The following is a 19,091-nucleotide window of genomic DNA, read 5'->3' as shown; positions in this document are numbered from 1 at the left end:
TTTACAATGTTGTATTAGTTTCAGATGTATAGCAAGCTGATTCAGTTTTATATATACATATGCACACACATATATACACATTTTCAGATTCTTTTCCATTATAGGTTATTACAAGATATTGAATATAGTTACCTGTGCTATAGAGTAAATCCTTGTTGCTTATGTATTTTATATACAGTAGTGTGTATCTGTTAATCCCCAACTCCTAATTTTTCCCTCCCCCATCTTTCCCCTTTGGTAACCATAAGTTTGTTTTCTATGTCTGTGAGTCTATTTCTGCTTTGTAAATACATTCATTTGTGTCATTTTTTTAGATTCCACATATAAGTGATATCATATGATATTTGTCTTTCTCAGTCTGACTTCACTTAGTGTGATAATTTCTAGGTCCATCCATGTTGCTACAAATGGCATTATTTCATTTATTTTTATGGCTGAGTAATATTCCATTGTGTGTGTGTATACACGTGTGTCTGTGTGTGTGTGTGTGTGTGTGTGTATGTGTATGTGTATGTGTGTATGTATGTGTATATATATATATCCCACATCTTTTTTATCCATTCATCTGTTGATGAACATTTAGGTTGCTTCCATGTCTTGGCTGTTTGAAATAGTGGTGCTGTGAACATTGGGATGCATGTATCTTTTCAAATTAGAGTTTTCATCTGTTCTGAATATATACCCAGGAGTGGAATTGTTGGATCATACGGTAACTCAATTTTTAATTTTTTAAGGAACCTCCATACTGTTCTCCCTAATGGGTACACCAATTTATATTCCTACCAACAGTGTGGGAAGGTTCCCTTTCCTCCTCACCCTCTCCAGCATTTATTATTTGTAGATTTTTTGATGGTGGCCATTCTGACCAGCGTGAGATGATACTTTATTGTAGTTTTGATTTGCATTTCTCTGTAATTAGCTATGATGAGCATCTTTTCGTGTGCCTGTGGGTCATCTGTATGTCTTTGGAGAAATGTCTATTTACGTTTTCTGCCTATTTTTTGATTCTGTTGTTTCTTTTTTTTGATAATAAGCTGTATGAGCTTTTTGTATATTTTGGAAATTAATCCCTTGTTCGTTGTATCATTTGCAAATATTTTCTCCCATTCCGTAGGTTGTCTTTTCATTTTGTTTATGGTTTCCTTTGCTGTGTATATAAGCTTTTAAGTTTAATTAGGTCCCATTTATTTGTTTTTGCTTTTATTTCCATTACTATAAAAGACAGATCCAAAAAAGTATTGCTGCAGTTTATGTCAAAGAGTGTTCTGCCTATGTTTTCCTCTAAGAGTTTTATAGTATCTGGCTTTACATTTCGGGCTTTAATCCTTTTTGAGTTTATTTTTGTATATGGTGTTAGAGAACGGTCTAATATTATTCATTTACGTGTAGCTATCCAGTTTTCCCAGCACCACTTATTGAAGAGACTGTCTTTTCTCCATTGTATATTCTTGCTTGTTTTGTCAAAGCTTAATTGACCATAGGTGCGTGGGTTTATTTCTGGGCTTTCTATCCTGTTCCATTGAACTATATTTCTGCTTTTTGCACCAATACTATACTGTTTTGATTACTGTAGCTTTGTAGTATAGCCTGAAGTCAGGGAGCCAGATTTCCTCTTGCACTGTTTTTCTTTCTCAGGACTGCTATTGGGGTCTTTTGGCTATTTGGGGTCTTTTATATTTCCTTACAAATTTTAAGATTCTTTTGTTCTAGTTCTATGAAAAATGCCATTGGTAATTTGGTAGGGATTACATTGAATCTGTAGATTGCCTTGGATAGTGTAGTCATTTAGACAATATTGATTCTTCCAACCCAGGAACATGGTATATCTTTCCACATGTGTGTGTCATGTTCGGTTTCTTTCATCAGGGTCTTATAGTTCACTGAGTACAGGTCTTTTGGCTCCTTAGGTAGGTTTATTCCTAGGTATTTTATTCTTTTTGATGTGATGGTAAATGGAATTGTTTCCTTAATTTCTCTTTCTGCTCTTTCATTGTTAGTGTATAGACATGCAGCAGATTTCTGTGTATTAATTTTGTATCCTGCAATTTACTGAATTCATTGATGAGCTCTGGTAGATTTCTGGTAGCATCATTGGGATTTTCTATGTGTAGTATTATGTCATCTGCAAACAGTAACAGGATTACTTCTTCTTTTCCAATTTGGATTCCTCTTATTTCTTTTTCTTCTCTGATTGCTGTGGTTGGGACTTCCAGAACTATGCTGAATAAAAGTGGCAACGTGGACATCCTTGTCTTGTTCCTAAATCCTAGAAAAAATGCTTTCAGCTTTTCACCATTGAGTATGATGTTAGCTGTGGGTTTATCATATATGGCCTTTAGTTTCTTGAGGTAGGTTCCCTCTAAGCCCACTTTCTGAAGAGTTTTTTTTTTTGTGTATTTTTTTTTTACATCTTTTTAAGAGTATAATTGCTTTACAATGGTGTGCTAGTTTCTGCTTTATAACAAAGTGAATCAGTTATACATATACATATGTTCCCATCTCTCTTCCTTCTTGCGTCTCCCTCCCTCCCACCCTCCCTATCCCACCCCTCTAGGTGGTCACAAAGCACCGAGCTGATTTCCCCGTGCTATGCGGCTGCTTCCCACTAGCTATCTATTGTACGGTTGGTAGTGTATATATGTCCATGCTACTCTCTCGCTTTGTCACAGCTTACCGTTCCCCCTCCCCATATCCTCAAGTCCATTCTCTAGTAGGTCTGTGTCTTTATTCCTGTCTTACCCCTAGGTTCTTCATGACATTTTTTTTTTCTTAAATTCCATATATATATGTTAGCATACGGTATTTGTCTTTCTCTTTCTGACTTACTTCACTCTATATGACAGACTCTGGGTCCATCCACCTCATTACAAATAGCTGAATTTCGTTTCTTTTTATGGCTGAGTAATATTCCATTGTATGTATGTGCCACATCTTCTTTATCCATTCATCCGATGATGGACGCTTAGGTTGTTTCCATGTCCTAGCTATTGTAATTAGAGCTGCAATGAACATTTTGGTATATGACTCCTTTTGAATTATGGTTTTCTCAGGGTATATGCCCAGTAGTGGGATTGCTGGGTCATATGGTAGTTGTATTTGTAGTTTTTTAAGGAACCTCCATACTCTTCTCCATAGTGGCTGTACCAATTCACATTCCCACCAGCAGTGCAAGAGTGTTCCCTTTTCTCCCCACCCTCTCCAGCATTTATTCTTTCTAGATTTTTTGATGATGGTCATTCTGACCAGTGTGAGATGATATCTCATTGTAGTTTTGATTTGCATTTCTCTAATGTTTAGTGATGCTGAGCATTCTTTCATGTGTTTGTTGGCAGTCTGTATATCTTCTTTGGAGAAATGTCTATTTAGGTCTTCTGCCCATTTTTGGATTGGGTTGTTTGTTTTTTTGTTATTGAGCTGCATGAGCTACTTATAAATTTTGAAGATTAATCCTTTGTCAGTTGCTTCACTTGCAAATATTTTCTCCCATTCTGAGGGTTGTCTGTTGGTCTTGTTTATGGTTTCCTTTGCTGTGCAAAAGCTTTGAAGTTTCATTAGGTCCCATTTGTTTATTTTTATTTCCATTTCTCTGGGAGGTGGGTCAAAAAAGATCTTGCTGTGATTTATGTCATAGAGCGTTCTGCCTGTGTTTTCCTCTAAGAGTTTGATAGTTTCTGGCCTTACATTTAGGTCTTTAATCCATTTTGAGCTTGTTTTTGTGTATGGTATTAGGGAATGATCTAATCTCATACTTTTACATGTACCTGTCCAGTTTTCCCAGCACCACTTATTGAAGAGGCTGTCCTTTCTCCACTGTACATTCCTGCCTCCTTTATCAAAGATAAGGTGACCATATGTGCGTGGGTTTATCTCTGGGCTTTCTATCCTGTTCCATTAATCTATATTTCTGTTTTTGTGCCGGTACCATACTGTCTTGATTACTGTAGCTTTGTAGTATAGTCTGAAGTCAGGGAGCCTGATTCCTCCAGCTCTGTTTTTCGTTCTCAAGATTGCTTTGGCTATTCGGGGTCTTTTGTGTTTCCATACAAATTGCGAAATTTTTTGTTCTAGTTCTGTGAAAAATGCCAGTGGTAGTTTGATAGGGATTGCATTGAATCTGTAGATTGCTTTGGGTAGTAGAGTCATTTTCACAATGTTGATTCTTCCAATCCAAGAACATGGTATATCTCTCCATCTATTTGTATCATCTTTAATTTCTTTCATCAGTGTCTTATAATTTTCTGCATACAGGTCTTTTGTCTCCTTAGGTAGGTTTATTCCTATATATTTTATTCTTTTTGTTGCAATGGTAAATGAGAGTGTTTTCTTGATTTCACTTTCAGGTTTTTCATCATTAGTGTATAGGAATGCCAGACATTTCTGTGCATTAATTTTGTATCCTGCTACTTTACCAAATTCATTGATTCGCTCTAGTAGTTTTCTGGTGGCATGTTTAGGATTCTGTATGTATAGTATCATGTCATCTGCAAAGAGTGAAAGCTTTACTTCTTCTTTTCCGATTGGGATTCCTTTTCTTCTCTGATTGCTGTGGCTAAAACTTCCAAAACTATGTTGAATAAGAGTGGTGAGAGTGGGCAACCTTGTCTTGTTCCCAATCTTAGTGGAAATGTTTTCAGTTTTTCACCATTGAGGACGATGTTGGCTGTGGGTTTGTCATATATGACCTTTATTATGCTGAGGAAAGTTCCCTCTATGCCTACTTTCTGCAGGGTTTTTATCATAAATGGGTGTTGAATATTGTTGAAAGCTTTCTCTGCATCTATTGAGATGATCATATGGTTTTTCTCCTTCAGTTTGTTAATAGGTGTATCACGTTGATTGATTTGCGTATATTGAAGAATCCTTGCATTCCTGGAATAAACCCCACTTTATCATGGTGTATGATCATTTTTATGTGCTGTTGGATTCTGTTTGCTAGTATTTAGTTGAGGATTTTTGCATCTATGTTCATCAGTGGTATGGACCTATAGTTCTCTTTCTTTGTCACATCCTTGTCTGGTTTTGGTATCAGGGTGATGGTGGCCTCGTAGAATGAGTTTGGGAGTGTTCCTCCCTCTGCTATATTTTGGAAGAGTTTGAGAAGGATAAGTGTTAGCTCTTCTCTAAATGTTTGATAGAATTCGCCTGTGAAGCCATCTGGTCCTGGGCTTTTGTTTGTTGGAAGATTTTTAATCACAGTTTCAATTTCAGTGCTTGTGATTGGTCTGTTCATATTTTCTGTTTCTTCCTGATTCAGTCTTGGCAGGTTGTGCTTTTCTAAGAATTTGTCCATTTCTTCCAGGTTGTCCATTTTATTGGCATTGAGTTGCTTGTAGTAATCTCTCATGATCTTTTGTATTTCTGCAGTGTCAGTTATTACTTCTCCTTTTTCATTTCTAATTCTATTGATTTGAGTCTTTTCCCTTTTTTTCTTGATGAGTCTGGCTAACGGTTTATCAATTTTGTTTATCTTCTCAAAGAACCAGCTTTTAATTTTATTGATCTTTGCTATCGTTTCCTTCATTTCTTTTTCATTTATTTCTGATCTGATTTTTATGATTTCTTCCACTAACTTTGGGTCTTTTTTGTTTTTCTTTCTCTAATTGCTTTAGGTGCAAGGTTAGGTTGTTTATTTGAGATGTTTCCTGTTTCTTAAGGTAGGATTGTATTCCTATAAACTTCCCTCTTAGAACTGCTTTTGCTGCATCCCATAGGTTTTGGGTCATCGTGTCTCCATTGTCATTTGTTTCTAGGTATTTTTTTATGTCCTCTTTGATTTCTTCCGTGATCACTTCGTTATTAAGTAGTGTATTGTTTAGCCTCCTTGTGTTTGTATCTTTTACAGATCTTTTCCTGTAATTGATATCTAGTCTCATAGCGTTGTGGTCGGAGAAGATACTTGATACAATTTCAATTTTCTTAAGTTTACCAAGGCTTGATTTGTGACCCAAGAGATGATCTATCCTGGAGAATGTTCCATGAGCACTTGAGAAAAATGTGTATTCTGTTGTTTTTGGATGGAATGTCCTATAAATATCAGTGAAGTCCATCTTGTTTAATGTATCATTTAAAGCTTGTGTTTCCTTATTTATTTTCATTTTGGATGATCTGTCCAGGGGTGGAAGTGGGGTGTTAAAATCCCCTACTATGAATGTGTTAGTGTCAATTTCCCCTTTTATGGCTGTTAGTATTTGCCTTATATATTGAGGTGCTCCTATGTTGGGTGCATAAATATTTACAATTGTTATATCTTCTTCTTGCATTGATCCCTTGATTGTTATGTAGTGTCCTTCTTTGTCTCTTCTAATAGTCTTTATTTTAAAGTCTATTTTGTCTGATATGAGAATTGCTACTCCAGCTTTCTTTTGGTTTCCATTTGCATGGAGTATCTTTTTCCATCCCCTCACTTTCAGTCTGTATGTGTCTCTAGGTCTGAAGTGGGTCTCTTGTAGACAGCATATATATATTGATTTTGTATCCATTCAGCCAGTCTGTGTCTTTTGGTGGGAGCATTTAATCCATTTACATTTAAGGTAATTATCAATATGTGTGTTCCTATTCCCATTTTCTTAATTGTTTTGGGTTTGTTATTGTAGGTCTTTTCCTTCTCTAGTGTTTCTTGCCTAGAGAAGGTCCTTTAGCATTTGTTGTAAAGCTGGTTTGGTGGTGCTGAACTCTCTCCGCTTTTGCCTGTCTGTAAAGGTTTTAATTTCTCCATCAAATCTGAATGAGATCCCCGCTGGGTAGAGTAATCTTCGTTGTAGATTTTTCTCCTTCATCACTTTAAATATGTACTGCCAGTCCCTTCTGGCTTGCAGAGTTTCTGCTGAAAGATCAGCTGTTAATCTTATGGGGATTCCCTTGTGTGTTATTTGTTGTTTTTCCCTTGCTGCTTTTAATATGTTTTCTTTGTATTTAATTTTTGACAGTTTGATTAGTATGTGTCTTGGTGTGTTTCTCCTTGGATTTATCCTGTATGGGACTCTCTGTGCTTCCTGGACCTGATTGACTATTTCCTTTCCCATATTAGGGAAGTTTTCAACTATAATCTCTTCAAATATTTTCTCAGTCCCTTTCTTTTTCTCTTCTTCTTCTGTAACCCCAATAATTTGAATGTTGGTGCGTTTAGTGTTGTCCCAGCGGTCTCTGAGACTGTCCTCAGTTCTTTTCATTCTTTTTTCTTTATTCTGCTCTGCAGTAGTTATTTCCACTATTTTTTCTTCCAAGTCACTTATCCGTTCTTCTACCTCAGTTATTCCGCTATTGATCCCATCTAGAGTATTTTTAATTTCATTTATTGCATTGTTCATCGTTGCTTGTTTCCTCTAGTTCTTCTAGGTCCTTGTTAAATGTTTCTTGCATTTTCTCTATTCTGTTTCCGAGATTTTGGATCATCTTTACTATCATTATTCTGAATTCTTTTTCAGGTAGACTGCCTATTTCCTCTTCATTTGTTAGGTCTGATGTGTTTTTATCTTGCTCCTTCATCTGCTGTGTGTTTTTCTGTCTTCTCCTTTTGCTTATCTTACTGTTTGCGGTCTCCTTTTTGCAGGCTGCAGTTTCATAGTTCCCGTTGTTTTTGGTGTCTGTCCCCAGTGGCTAAAGTTTTTTCAGTGGGTTGTGTAGGCTTCCTGGTGGAGGGGATTAGTGCCTGTGTTCTGGTGGATGAGGCTGGATCTTGTCTTTCTGGTGGGTAGGTCCACGTCTGGTGGTGTGTTTTGGAGTGTCTGTGGACTTATTGTGATTTTAGACAGCCTCTCTATTAATGGGTGGGGTTGCGTTCCTGTCTTGCTAGTTTGGCATAGGGTGTCCAGCACTGTAGCTTGCTGGTCGTTGAGTGAAGCTGGGTGCTGGTGTTGAGATGGAGATCTCTGGGAGATTTTCACTGTTTGATATTATGTGGAGCTGGGAGGTGTCTTGTGGACCAGTGTCCTGAAGTTGGCTCTCCCACCTCAGAGGCACAGCACTGACTCCTGGCTGCAGCACCAAGAGCCTTTCATCCACACGGCTCAGAATAAAAGGGAGAAAAAGTAGAAAGAAAGGAAGGAAGGAAGAAGGGAGGGAGGGAAGGAGGGAAGAATGAAAGAAAAGAAAGAAAGAAAGAGGAAAGAGGATAAAATAAAATAAAGTAAGAGAAAATAAAGTTATTAAAATAAATATAATTAAGAAAAAATATTTTTTAAAGAGAAAAAAACGGACGGATAGAACCCTAGGACAAATGGTGACAGCAAAACTATATAGACAAACTCTCACATAGAATCATACACATACACACAAAAAGAGGAAAAGGGGAAAAAATAGTAAATCTTGCTCTTAAAAGTTCACCTCCTCAATTTGGGATGATTCGTTGTCTATTCATGTATTCCACAGATGCAGGATGCATCAAGTTGATTGTGGAGCTTTAATCCGCTGCTTCTGAGACTGCTGGGAGAGATTTCCCTTTGTCTTCTTTGTTCGCATAGCTTCTGGGGCTCAGCTTTGGATTTGGCCCCACTTCTGTGTGTAGGTCGCCGGAGGGCATTTGTTCTTTGCTCAGACAGGACGGGGTTAAAGGAGCGGCTGCTTCAGGGACTCTGGCTCACTCAGGCCGGGGGCAGGGAGGGATGCGGATGCAGTGCGAGCCTGCGGCGGCACAGGCCGGCAGGACGTTGCACCAGCCTGAGGCACGCCATGCGTTTTCCCGGGGAAGTTGTCCCTGGATCCCGGGACCCTGGCAGTGGCGGGCTGCACAGGCTCCCTGGAGGGGAGGTGTGGATAGTGACCTGTGCTCACACACAGGCTTCTTGGTGGCGGCAGCAGCAGCCTTAGCGTCTCATGCCTTTCTCTGTTGTCCGCGCTGTTAGCCGTGGCTCACGCCCGTCTCTGGAGCTCCTTTAAGCAGCGCTCTTAATCCCCTCTTCTCCCGCACCAGGAAACAAAGAGGGAAGAAAATGTCTCTTGCCTCTTCGGCAGGTCCACACTTTTCCCCGGACTCCCTCACGGCTAGCCACGGTGCACTGACCCCCTGCAGGCTGTGTTCACGCCGCCAACCCCAGTCCTCTCCCTGGGATCTGACCTCTGAAGCCCGAGCCTCAGCTCCCAGCCCCGCCTGCCCCGGCGGGTGAGCAGACAAGCCTCTCGGGCTGGTGAGAGCCGTTCGGCACTGATCCTCTGTGTGGGAATCTCTCCGCTTTGCCCCCCGCACCCCTGTTGCTGTGCTCTCCTCCGCGGCTCCGAAGCTTCCCCCTCCGCCACCCACAGTCTACGCCCGCGAAGGGGCTTCCTAGTATGTGGAAACTTTTCCTCCTTCACAGCTCCCTCCCACTGGTGCAGGTCCCGTCCCTATTCTTTTGTCTCTGTTTATTCTTTTTTCTTTTTCCCTACCCAGGTACATGCAGAGTTTCTTGCCTTTTGGGAGGTCTGAGGTCTTCTGCCAGTGTTCAGTAGGTGTTCTGTAGGAGTTGTTCCACGTGTAGATGTATTTCGGGTGTATCTGTGGGGAGGAAGGTGATCTCCGCGTCATACTCTTCCGCCATCTTCCTGATCTCTCAAGATTCGGGAATTTTTAAATCACAGTTTCAGTTTCAGTACTTGTGATTGGTGTGTTCGTATTTTCTATTTCTTCTGGTTCAGTCCTGGAAAATTGTACCTTTCTAAGAGTTTGTCCATTTCTTCTAGGTTGTCCATTTATTGACATATAGTTGCTTATAGTAGTCTCTTATGGTCCTTTGTATTTCTGTAGTGTCAGTTGTAACTTCTCATTTTCATTTCTAATTTTATTAATTTCAGCCCTCTCCCTATTTTTCTTGATGAGTCTGGCTAATGGTTTATCAATTTTGTTTATCTTTTCAAAGAACCAGTTTTTACTTTCATTGATCTTTTCTATTTTCTTTGTGTCTATTTCATTTATCTCTACTCTGGTCTTTATGATTTCTTTCCTTCTTCTAACTTTGGATTTTGTTTGTTCTTTCTCTAGTTGCTTTAGGTGTAAGGTTAGGTTGTTTATTTGAGATTTTCTCGTTTCCTGATGTAAATTTGTATTGACCTAAACTTTCCTCTTAGAACTGCGTTTGTTACATCTCAAAGCGTTCAGATCATTGTGTTTTCGTTTGTCTCTAAGTTTTCTTTTTATTTCCTCTTTAAGTTTTTCAGTGATCTATGTTTAGTAACATATTGCTTAGCCTTGACATGTTTGTGTTTTTTACACTTTTTTTCTTGCAGTTGATTTCTCATCTCATAGCATTGTGGTCAGAAAAGATGATTGATATGTTTTCAGCTTTCTTAAATTTACCAAGGTTTGCTTTGTGGCCCAGCATGTGATCTGTCCTGGAGAATGTTCCATGTGCACTTGAGAAGAATATGTATTCTGCTGCTCTTGATGGAATGTTCTATAAATATCAATTAAGTCTCTCTGGTCTAAAGTGTCACTTAAGGCCTGTGTTTCCTTACTGATTTTCTGTCTGGATGATCTGTTCAGTGATGTAAGTGGGATTTTAAAGTCCCCCACTATTGTGTTAGTGTTGATTTCTCCTTTTATGCCTGTTACCAGTTGCCTTATATATTGTGGTGCTCCTGTGTTGGGTGCATATATATTTACCATTGTTATATCTTCTTCGTGGATTGATCCCTTGATCATTATGTAGTGTCCTTGTGTCTTGTAACAGTCTTTATCTTAAAGTCTATTTTGTCTGATATGAGTTTTGCTACTACAGCTTTCTTTTGATTTCTGTTTGCATGGAATACCTTTTTCGATCCCCTCACTTTTAGTATGTGTCCCTAGATCTGAAGTGGGTCTCTTGTAGACAGCACATATATGGGTCTTGTTTTTGTATGCATTCAGCCAGTCTGTATCTTTTGGTTGGAGCATTTAGTTCATCTACATTTAATGTAATTATTGATATGTATGTTCTTCTTGCCATCTTGTTAATTGTTTTAGGATTTGTTTTTGTAGGTTTTTTTCTTCCCTTTCTCTTTTGTTCTCTTCTCCTGATTTGATGACTATCTTTAGAGGTGTGTTTGGTTACTTTTTCTATTCTGTGTGTGTATCTATTGTAGATTTTTTGTTAGTGGTTCCCATGAGGCTTTGATATAGCATTCTGTATGTATACACAAGGTTTAAGTTGCTGGTCTCTTAATTTCAAATGCATTTCCAATATCTCGCATTTGTAATTTCTTCTCACGATTGCTGGTTTTGGCATCATGTTTGTGTGTGTGTATTTTCCTATCTTTACTGTATGTTTGCCTTTACCAGGGAGCTTTTTCATTTTGTAATTTTCTTCTTTCTAGTTGTGGCCTCTTTTTTTTGCCTAGAGAAGTTTCTTTTACATTTGTTGTAACACTGGTTTGGTGGTGCTGAATTCTTTTAGCTTTTGCTTGTCTGAAAAGTTTTTGATTTCTCCATTTAATCTGAATGAGAGCCTTGCTGGGTAGAGCATTCTTGGTTGTAGGGTTTTCCCTTTCATAACTTTAAACATATCATGCCACTCCCTTCTGGCCTGCAGAATTTCTGCTGAAAACTCAGTGGATAGCCTTAAGGGAGTTCCCTTGTACGTTATTTGTTGCTTTTCCCTTGCTGCTTTTAATATTGTCTCTTTATCTTTAATTTTTGTCATTTTGGTTACAGTGTGTCTTGGTATGTTCCTCTTTAAGTTCATCCTGTATGGGACACTGTGCTTCCTGGCCTTGGGTAACATTTTCCTTCCCCAGGTTAGGGAAGTTTTCAGCTATTATGTCTTTAAATATTTTCTCTGGCCCTTTCTCTCTCTCTTATCCTTCTGTCACCCCTATAATGCAAGTATTTATATGCTTGATGTTGTCCCAGATGTCTCTTATACTGTCCTCATTTCTTTTCATTCAGTTTTCTCTTCAGTGGCAGTGATTTCTACTACTCTGTCTTCCAGCTCACTGATCTGTTCTTCTGCCTTATTTAGTCTACTATTGATTCCTTCTAGGGTATTTTTCATTTCAGTTATTGTATTCATCTCTGTTTGGCTGTTCATTATATTTTCTAACTCTTTGTTAAAAACTTCTAAGTTCTCGCTCTGGCATCCATTCTCCTCTCAAGTTCTTTCCTCATCTTTATGATCATTACTCTTTTAACTCTTTCTTGGGTAGGTTGCCTAGCTCCACTTCGCTTAGTTCTTTTGGGGTTTTATCTTGTTCCTTCATCTGGAACATATTCATTTGCTGTCTGTGTTGGTATTTGTATTTTTATGTATGTGGCAGGGTAGTTACCTTTCTCGACCTTGCAGAAGTAGTCTTCTATAGGAGACGTCCTATGTGTTCCAGCAGTGCACTCCTGTCTCGTCACCCAAGCTATATGCCTGCACGGTCCTTCTGTTCTGGCAGGCTGACTGTGTGGGTGGTCTAGTGGGCTTGGTTGGCCACTAGTCTATTTGGTTGCCAGGCACTGTGTTGTGTGGATACTGCTGGCTGTTGTTTAGTGGGGCCTGGTCGTGAGGCAGCTTTTGCAGAACCTTAGGGGGTCCTGGGGGTAGTGCTGGCTCACTGGTGGCTGGAGTCAGGATCCTGAAGACTCTGGAGTGTTGCCCCCCTACTGGCAGGTGAAGCCAGATCCTGGGGTTAGTGCAGGACTACTGGCAGACAGAGCTGGGTCCTGGAGCCTGGCTTCAGGGCCCAGGGATACCAGAGCTTGTTTTAAATCTGGTGTTGGGGGGCTGGTTCCCGACACAGTTGGGTATGGGGTCCAGGGTGTCCCAAAGGTTACGTTAGCCTGCTAGTGGGCAGGGCCAGGGCCCAGGCGGTCCCAGGGTAGGGTCTGGCCTGCTGTTGCTGGACTCAGTGTGTGACCTGTGGTATTGTAGTTTTCTTGCTTCTGGTCTGCCCCCTGGTGGATGAGGTGGTCCAGAGGCTTGTGCAGGCTTCCTGGTGGGAAGGGCCTGTGCCTGCCCACTCGTGGTTAGAGCTGGGTCTTGGCCCTCTGATGGGGAAAGCTGTGTTTAGGGCCTTGTCTGGAGGTGGCTGTTTGTTCAGGAAGTCTTTAGGCAGCCTGTCTGTTGGTAGGTGAGTCTGTGTCTCTGTTCAGTTAATTGTTTGGCCCGAGGCATCCCAGCAGTGGCACCTACAGGGTTTTGGGTGGGTCCAGGTCTCGGTTATAGTGAGCCAAGATGGCAGCCTCCATCAGCTCACACAGTTGAATGCCCTCAAATGTGTCTGTCACCAGTGTCCATGTCCCCAGGGTGAGTCGCAGCCACCTCATGCGTCCCTAGGAGACTCTCCAAGACCAGTAGGTAGGTCTGACCCAGGCTCCTATCAAATTACTGCTTTTGCCCTGGGTCCCAGTATGCATAATATTTTGTATGCACCCTTTAAGTTTGAAATCTCTTTTCCCCCAATTCTGTGGGGCTCCTGCAGTTAAGACCCGCTGACCTTCAAAGCCAAATGCTCTGGGGACTCGTATTCCCAGTGCTGGGCCCCAGGGCTGGGGAGCCTTACCTGGGGCTCAGAACTCTCATTCCTGTGAGAGAGCCTTTGCAGTGTATTTATTCTTTACTTTGTGGGTTGCCCACCCTTGGGGGTAATGTGAGTCTGTCCCTCCTACCTGTCATTGTGGTTCCTTCTTTATGTCTTTAGTGGTAGAAGATCTTTTCTGGTAGGTTCCAGTCTTTTTCATTGATTGTTGTTCTGTAGATGTGATTTTTTTGTTGTGCTTGTGAGAGGAGGTGAGCTCAGGGTCTCTCTCCTCCATCATCTTGGCCACTCTCTTTGGTCATAGTCTTCACATTTTCAGAATTAGTGTGTTGTTGAGACCCCAGACTCTTACTTCTCTTACTTCAACCTCAAGTTTTAACATTACTAATTCCATTATTTAGTAACTTTCAAAATATTTGTTCACAGTGAGAAATCTACTTTGCTTCATGTCACACACAAATGCATACATGTATGTAATGCCTGCTTACATATGTATCTGAAATATCTTAATTTTGTGCAGAACCTGGAAATATTCTATTCTATTTTTTCTTTTCTTTCTTTTTTTAAAGGCTAGTCATAACCCAGACATTGGTTTTAGACTCACAGTTTGGAAAACACTGATCTAGTGAATCAGTGGTATTGTGGAGCTCACTTCATGGTATTTAGCTTTATCTCTAGCCTCACTAGAAGTCACTTGTTACACTAAGAAAAGGAGGGTCACTTCAAGTCATTTTTAGAGTCAGCATTGCCATAAAGTTAATTAAATTACACTAGATTATAAGGAACCCTGGGCTTTGGAGTAACATGGAACTAGGCTCAAATTCTAGTCTTGCTGTTCTAAATCTGTGATCTTGGAAAAGTTACTTAACTTCTCTGAGCCTCAGTCTCTTCATCTATAAGCCACATGTTAGAGAGGCAATAGTAGAGAGGTTAAAAGCATAAATTCTTGAGTCGTACATCCTGGCTTCAAAACTGAGACCTTGGATCTTTAACCTCTCTGCCTGGATTATTAGTGAAAGCAGAGAATAACATTCACCTCATAGTGTTTTGGGGACTAAGTGAACAGCAGGATGTGGCCTAATATATAGGAAGCACTTAGTAAAAGTTAGTTGTTGTTACGTGTTAAAGGAGATGATAGTAACTACCAAAGATTTACTTTGAGAACAGATTAAAATAATGAATATAAAGTCCCTACCTCAATGATTAAGCAGGTAGCAGAGTATAATTGAATGATTTAAACCTTTTCACATATTTAGTAGTTGGACATTTCTTATATCTATGTCATTACTTAACTCTGAAGCAGTTAAAATATTTTAGCATGAGTCTTAACCATATCAGTTATGCCAGGGATATCATAACATATGGGTAAACTACTCACTTTGGTATAAACTTATTTTGAGCTCTTGCGGTATTCACATTTTTTTCATGCCTTTCCCTTTGTTTTATTTTCTAAGTCATGTTTTCCTTATTTTCTGTCCTTATTTACTGTATTCTCTAACTTATTTATAAATCATATCATCAAAAGCACAGATTTTTAACCACAAGGAACAATTCATCTCAGATCACTATTAAAACATGAGAGCCAGAGAGTAGCTTTGCCAAGGTTTTTTCAGTTAGTGGCAAAGCTGGGACTGGATCCTAGTTTTTTTGACTTCCAATTTAATAAGTGTTTTTTCCTACAATACCAAGATGCATTTTAGAAATAAAGGGGTCAGACTTAGTATTTAATTTTAAATTTACCCTGGCTTTCTTATATTCTTCCTTGAAATCTTGAAGGAAAATTTAAAGGTAATTGGGTCATTAAAAAGATCATCCCCCATCATAAATTTGATTCCAGCAACATTTAGATTTGTTTCAGATATCCCTGTAAGATTGAGTTAAAAATTATTTTAACTCATCAAAATTAGGCTTACAATTTTTTTTTACATTTGTAACTATGTTGAGGTGATAAAATGTGGTAAATATTGAACATTAGTATTGTGAAAAGCTACCATATTGGTTTTGTAGGGCATGTAAATTTTACTTAAATTTTTATTATTAAAAAAATTCTTTAGCAGACTACCTTAAATTCTCTATGGCCTTTGGCTAATTTTAATTTTTAATATTTGCTTTCACATTTTAGTATCGTCTGTTCTAAATTATAAAAATTATCTAATTTGTGAATAATTCAGGTGCTTTTTTTTTTTTTTCCCACCATCATGCTTTGGCCTTTGAGTCATTCATCAGCCCTTAATGAAGGAATAGGGCAGGATATAGAGTTGGTGGAACTCAGATATTGAGTTTTTCTAATTGTTACCTTTAGTGGTGAAACTTTCTTTGAAAGTCAGCAAAAGCTATTGAAATTAAAAATGCATGTTTAGGATACTCTTTGGATTTTGGTTTTCTATAATCAAGTGTTTATGCTGTGGGAAGATATATAATTCTGTTGAAATTCAGTGGTGTACCAGAAGATGACATAGGGGCCTTGTGAGAGAAGACTCCAGCTGTGTCTGGAAGAGGCTGGCCTTGGTGGCAAAAAGATGGAGGCATTTAAGGTGGGAAATTCTACGGGGAGCCAGCCTTGGAAGGGAGGGTTGTTTCTCAGAATGTGATGTATATTCTGAGGTTGCAAATCACTGGAACAGACATCCTGAGATTAAAGCACTGTTTGGGTCAGTGGTAGCATTTTCTAGGTACTTTTGACCCTTCCTCCATCTTTAACTCTTATGTCAGCATTAACTAAAATTTGTGATCCATAAAATAGGAATACAATATCTGATGTTTTTTCTGACTTTTGAGTTTAATTACAGGAAAAATTTTAAAGGGTACATAAATGTAACCAGTCCTATCTTTAGTTGTATATTTAAACTTGACAATCAAATTTAGGACTATTTTGGAAAATGTGGTTGTCAAATCTATATCTAGTCTGTCATGCACATGCACATATTCCCCCTTGTTTCGTGACATTAGTCCAGACTTTTGTCCCCTTCCAACTCGTACTGTGGCAACCTCCTAGTCAGTCTCCCTCATGATAGTTCTGATCCCTTCAAATGCAGTTTTCAACCTTTATCATTAAGAGTTTTAAATCATCCCTTTTGCCATGTATTCCTGCTTCATAGTGTTTAATTTACTCTGCCTGTCTCAAAAGACCTTTTTCCATCTAGTTAGTACCACAGTCTGACTTTCTAGTCACCTCCCCTCCCCGTTCTAGTCAAGCCATCTCCTCACTGTTCCTCTCATGGTGCTCGTTTTTTTTACTACCCTGAACCATACTCTTTCTCCTCTCATCTTCCCTTCCCTTTTCTGAGCTCTTATTCTACACAGTATCTCACAATGCAGCACTTCATTATTTTGTGTATACGGAATTAGATTACATCAGAGACTTCTGGAATTTCATCCCTGCATCTCAGTTCTTGCTATCTATCTTTATAGTAAGTGCTCCATTTAAAAAAAAAAAAAAGTATTAAGTGAATAATCAAGGGATAGCAGCTGCAGAGGTAATGAAGAGTCCTTTTAAAACCAAAATGGATATTTTACTTTGGGGGGATGGGGGGAGTATAGTGTTTAAAAGTTGGAAGACTCTGAATGAGTGAGGGAAGCTATTTCCGATGCAGCAGAATTCTAGGATGAGAGATCACGGAAGACAGGTATCCTTAGGCCAGTTGTTCTCAAGTATACAAGATATGTTCTTGGTGTCAAGTTTTATCTTCATTTCATTTAACACACTGGAATTGTCTGAGAGTTGAAAAATTGTCTTTCTCACTGCCACCCATGCTGAGGTAGGTAGGTCCTTGGGAAAGGGAGGCATGGGGATGAGGTCCAGTGGAAGACATATAAAAGTATCCAATTTCTGGTATCTAAGGAGAGAGAAGAATAACCAGTAATTATGGTAGTAGAGTCCTAGGAGTCTAGTTTGAACAGCATTCTCAACTAATGCAGTAATTTAACTGATGAGTGACAGAGTGGTGGCATTCAGCTTGTAGTTTTATTTGGCCATACTTTCCACATTCTTTCTCCTTGAGGAAATGCCCAAACGTGTAGATTCGAGTGACAGCAAGGCAGTTAAATAATCTAGGATATGAATGTGGTTTTGTTTTACACTCCAGCAGCTATAAAATCAGCAAAGAAAAATCTGGATCCTTTTTTTCCCTACATTTCTTCCTTGGTGTAACTCTGAATTAAAAGTTTAACTTAGGGATTATTTAATTCCTACCCTTTATCTTCATCAAGAATCTAGAAGCTTTTTATAACTGTAAAAAAGTTGCAATTTTCTTGAGCTTCTGCCAGTAGTGTACAGTGATGCCAAAATTTATGTGTGGGAAAGTTGATTTCAATGAGGGTAATTTAGCTGAAGTTTAGTCTAAGAAACTAGTGTTTTGCTGCCAAGCAATTATTTGCATTTCTAGAAAATGACTTACACTTTTTACCAATGCCTTCCTTTCATCATAGACTAGTTGCTTAAGTTATTGTCACTAATGGTATATTTTCTATAAAGGAAACTATATTCTTGTTTAATTTGGTTAACCTCAGACATTAAAAAAAAATGTGAGGTTGAGTACTTCTATAAAATGTTGCCTTTTGCTTGAATAAAATCCACAGGAATTAAATGAACAGCTAGAGAAAAAGAAAGAAGTGGAAAAACGTGAAAAGAGGAAGATAATTGCTGAAGAAAAGCACAAGGAATGGGTTCAGAAAAAGAATGAACAGGTAAGGAGAAAAAAGTGTGCACACATACTGATGGCTCCTTTGCAAAGCCTTCTTCCTGTTACTCCTTGTCATTACCTATGTTTTCTCATTTTCTCTTAGATTCTTTCTTCTCTAACCTGATTTTTTTTTTTTTCTCCCCTCAGGGACATTTATCAAATCTTTTGCCCTTTGCTCTCTGCTTCTCTCCCTTCTCCCTCATGTGGCTTCCACTTGTATCTGACTGCAGGTAGTCATGAAGTTTGTATCTCCAGACCTGACTTCCCAGAGCCTTGGATTTTCATCTGTTAGGTTGGTAGGGACCTCTGGACCTGCAAATATAAAACAACCCATTTTTATCCATTCTCCTCTCATAGAACCATCATTCTTATTGTTTATTTCCCCATACTGAAATGTAAGCCCCATAAGGGCAGGGATTTCTGCCTCTTGTTCAGTTATCCAGCAGTTAGATCAGTACCTGATGCTTAAAAATGCCCCCAAATATGACTTCATCCTCTGTGTCCTTGCCAGACTAATCTTGCCAAAAAGTCAAGTGTCATCCCTCAGTTCAAAATATATCTCTCATGATTCCCCACTGTCCTCTGAATAACATTTGAACTGTTCTAGCCTGGCTGGTTAAATACCTTCTACTCTCTGCTCTCCAAGCCACATCTCCTTCCAACTGTGCTGCCCTTCATTCCATACTGTCAGCTTCTGACTGGCATCTTTGGGGAGCGCACTCAGGATAAGCATGGCCCATCTTCTTGGAGTATTAGTGTTGCTGGAAAATTTTGAAAGGAAAAATGTTAGTTTTATGTTAAAGCAAGCACAGATATTTAATAGAGTAGAACATAAATTTTATATTATTTTTAAAATACACAGTAGATTTCAAAGAAATCTTGGGCTTTGGACTGTGCTCCCCCGCCCCTAGGAATATATGTTCATGAGAAGTTTTGAGAACACTTCTGTGTCTCATTTCCTTTTTTTTAAATATGGTATCTCTTCAGTATGGGATCTCATCA

General features: G+C 39.0%; 1 protein-coding gene across 1 annotated transcript in view; it reads left to right on the top strand.

Moving 5' to 3' along the window:
- Nucleotides 1–19,091, top strand: part of CCDC34 (coiled-coil domain containing 34) — a 47,782-nt gene that overhangs the window by 7,292 nt on the left and 21,399 nt on the right. Inside the window, exon 3 of the mRNA XM_065882835.1 lies at nt 17,986–18,093. Coding sequence (XP_065738907.1) covers nt 17,986–18,093 — 108 coding nt within the window. The remainder of the gene's footprint in view (nt 1–17,985; nt 18,094–19,091) is intronic.

The sequence above is a fragment of the Phocoena phocoena genome, chromosome 8 (assembly GCF_963924675.1).
Source record: "Phocoena phocoena chromosome 8, mPhoPho1.1, whole genome shotgun sequence".
In the NCBI taxonomy this organism is placed as follows: Eukaryota; Metazoa; Chordata; class Mammalia; order Artiodactyla; family Phocoenidae; genus Phocoena; species Phocoena phocoena.
Note: the sequence above shows the minus strand (reverse complement) of the source record. Positions and strands in the feature narration are given on the sequence as shown.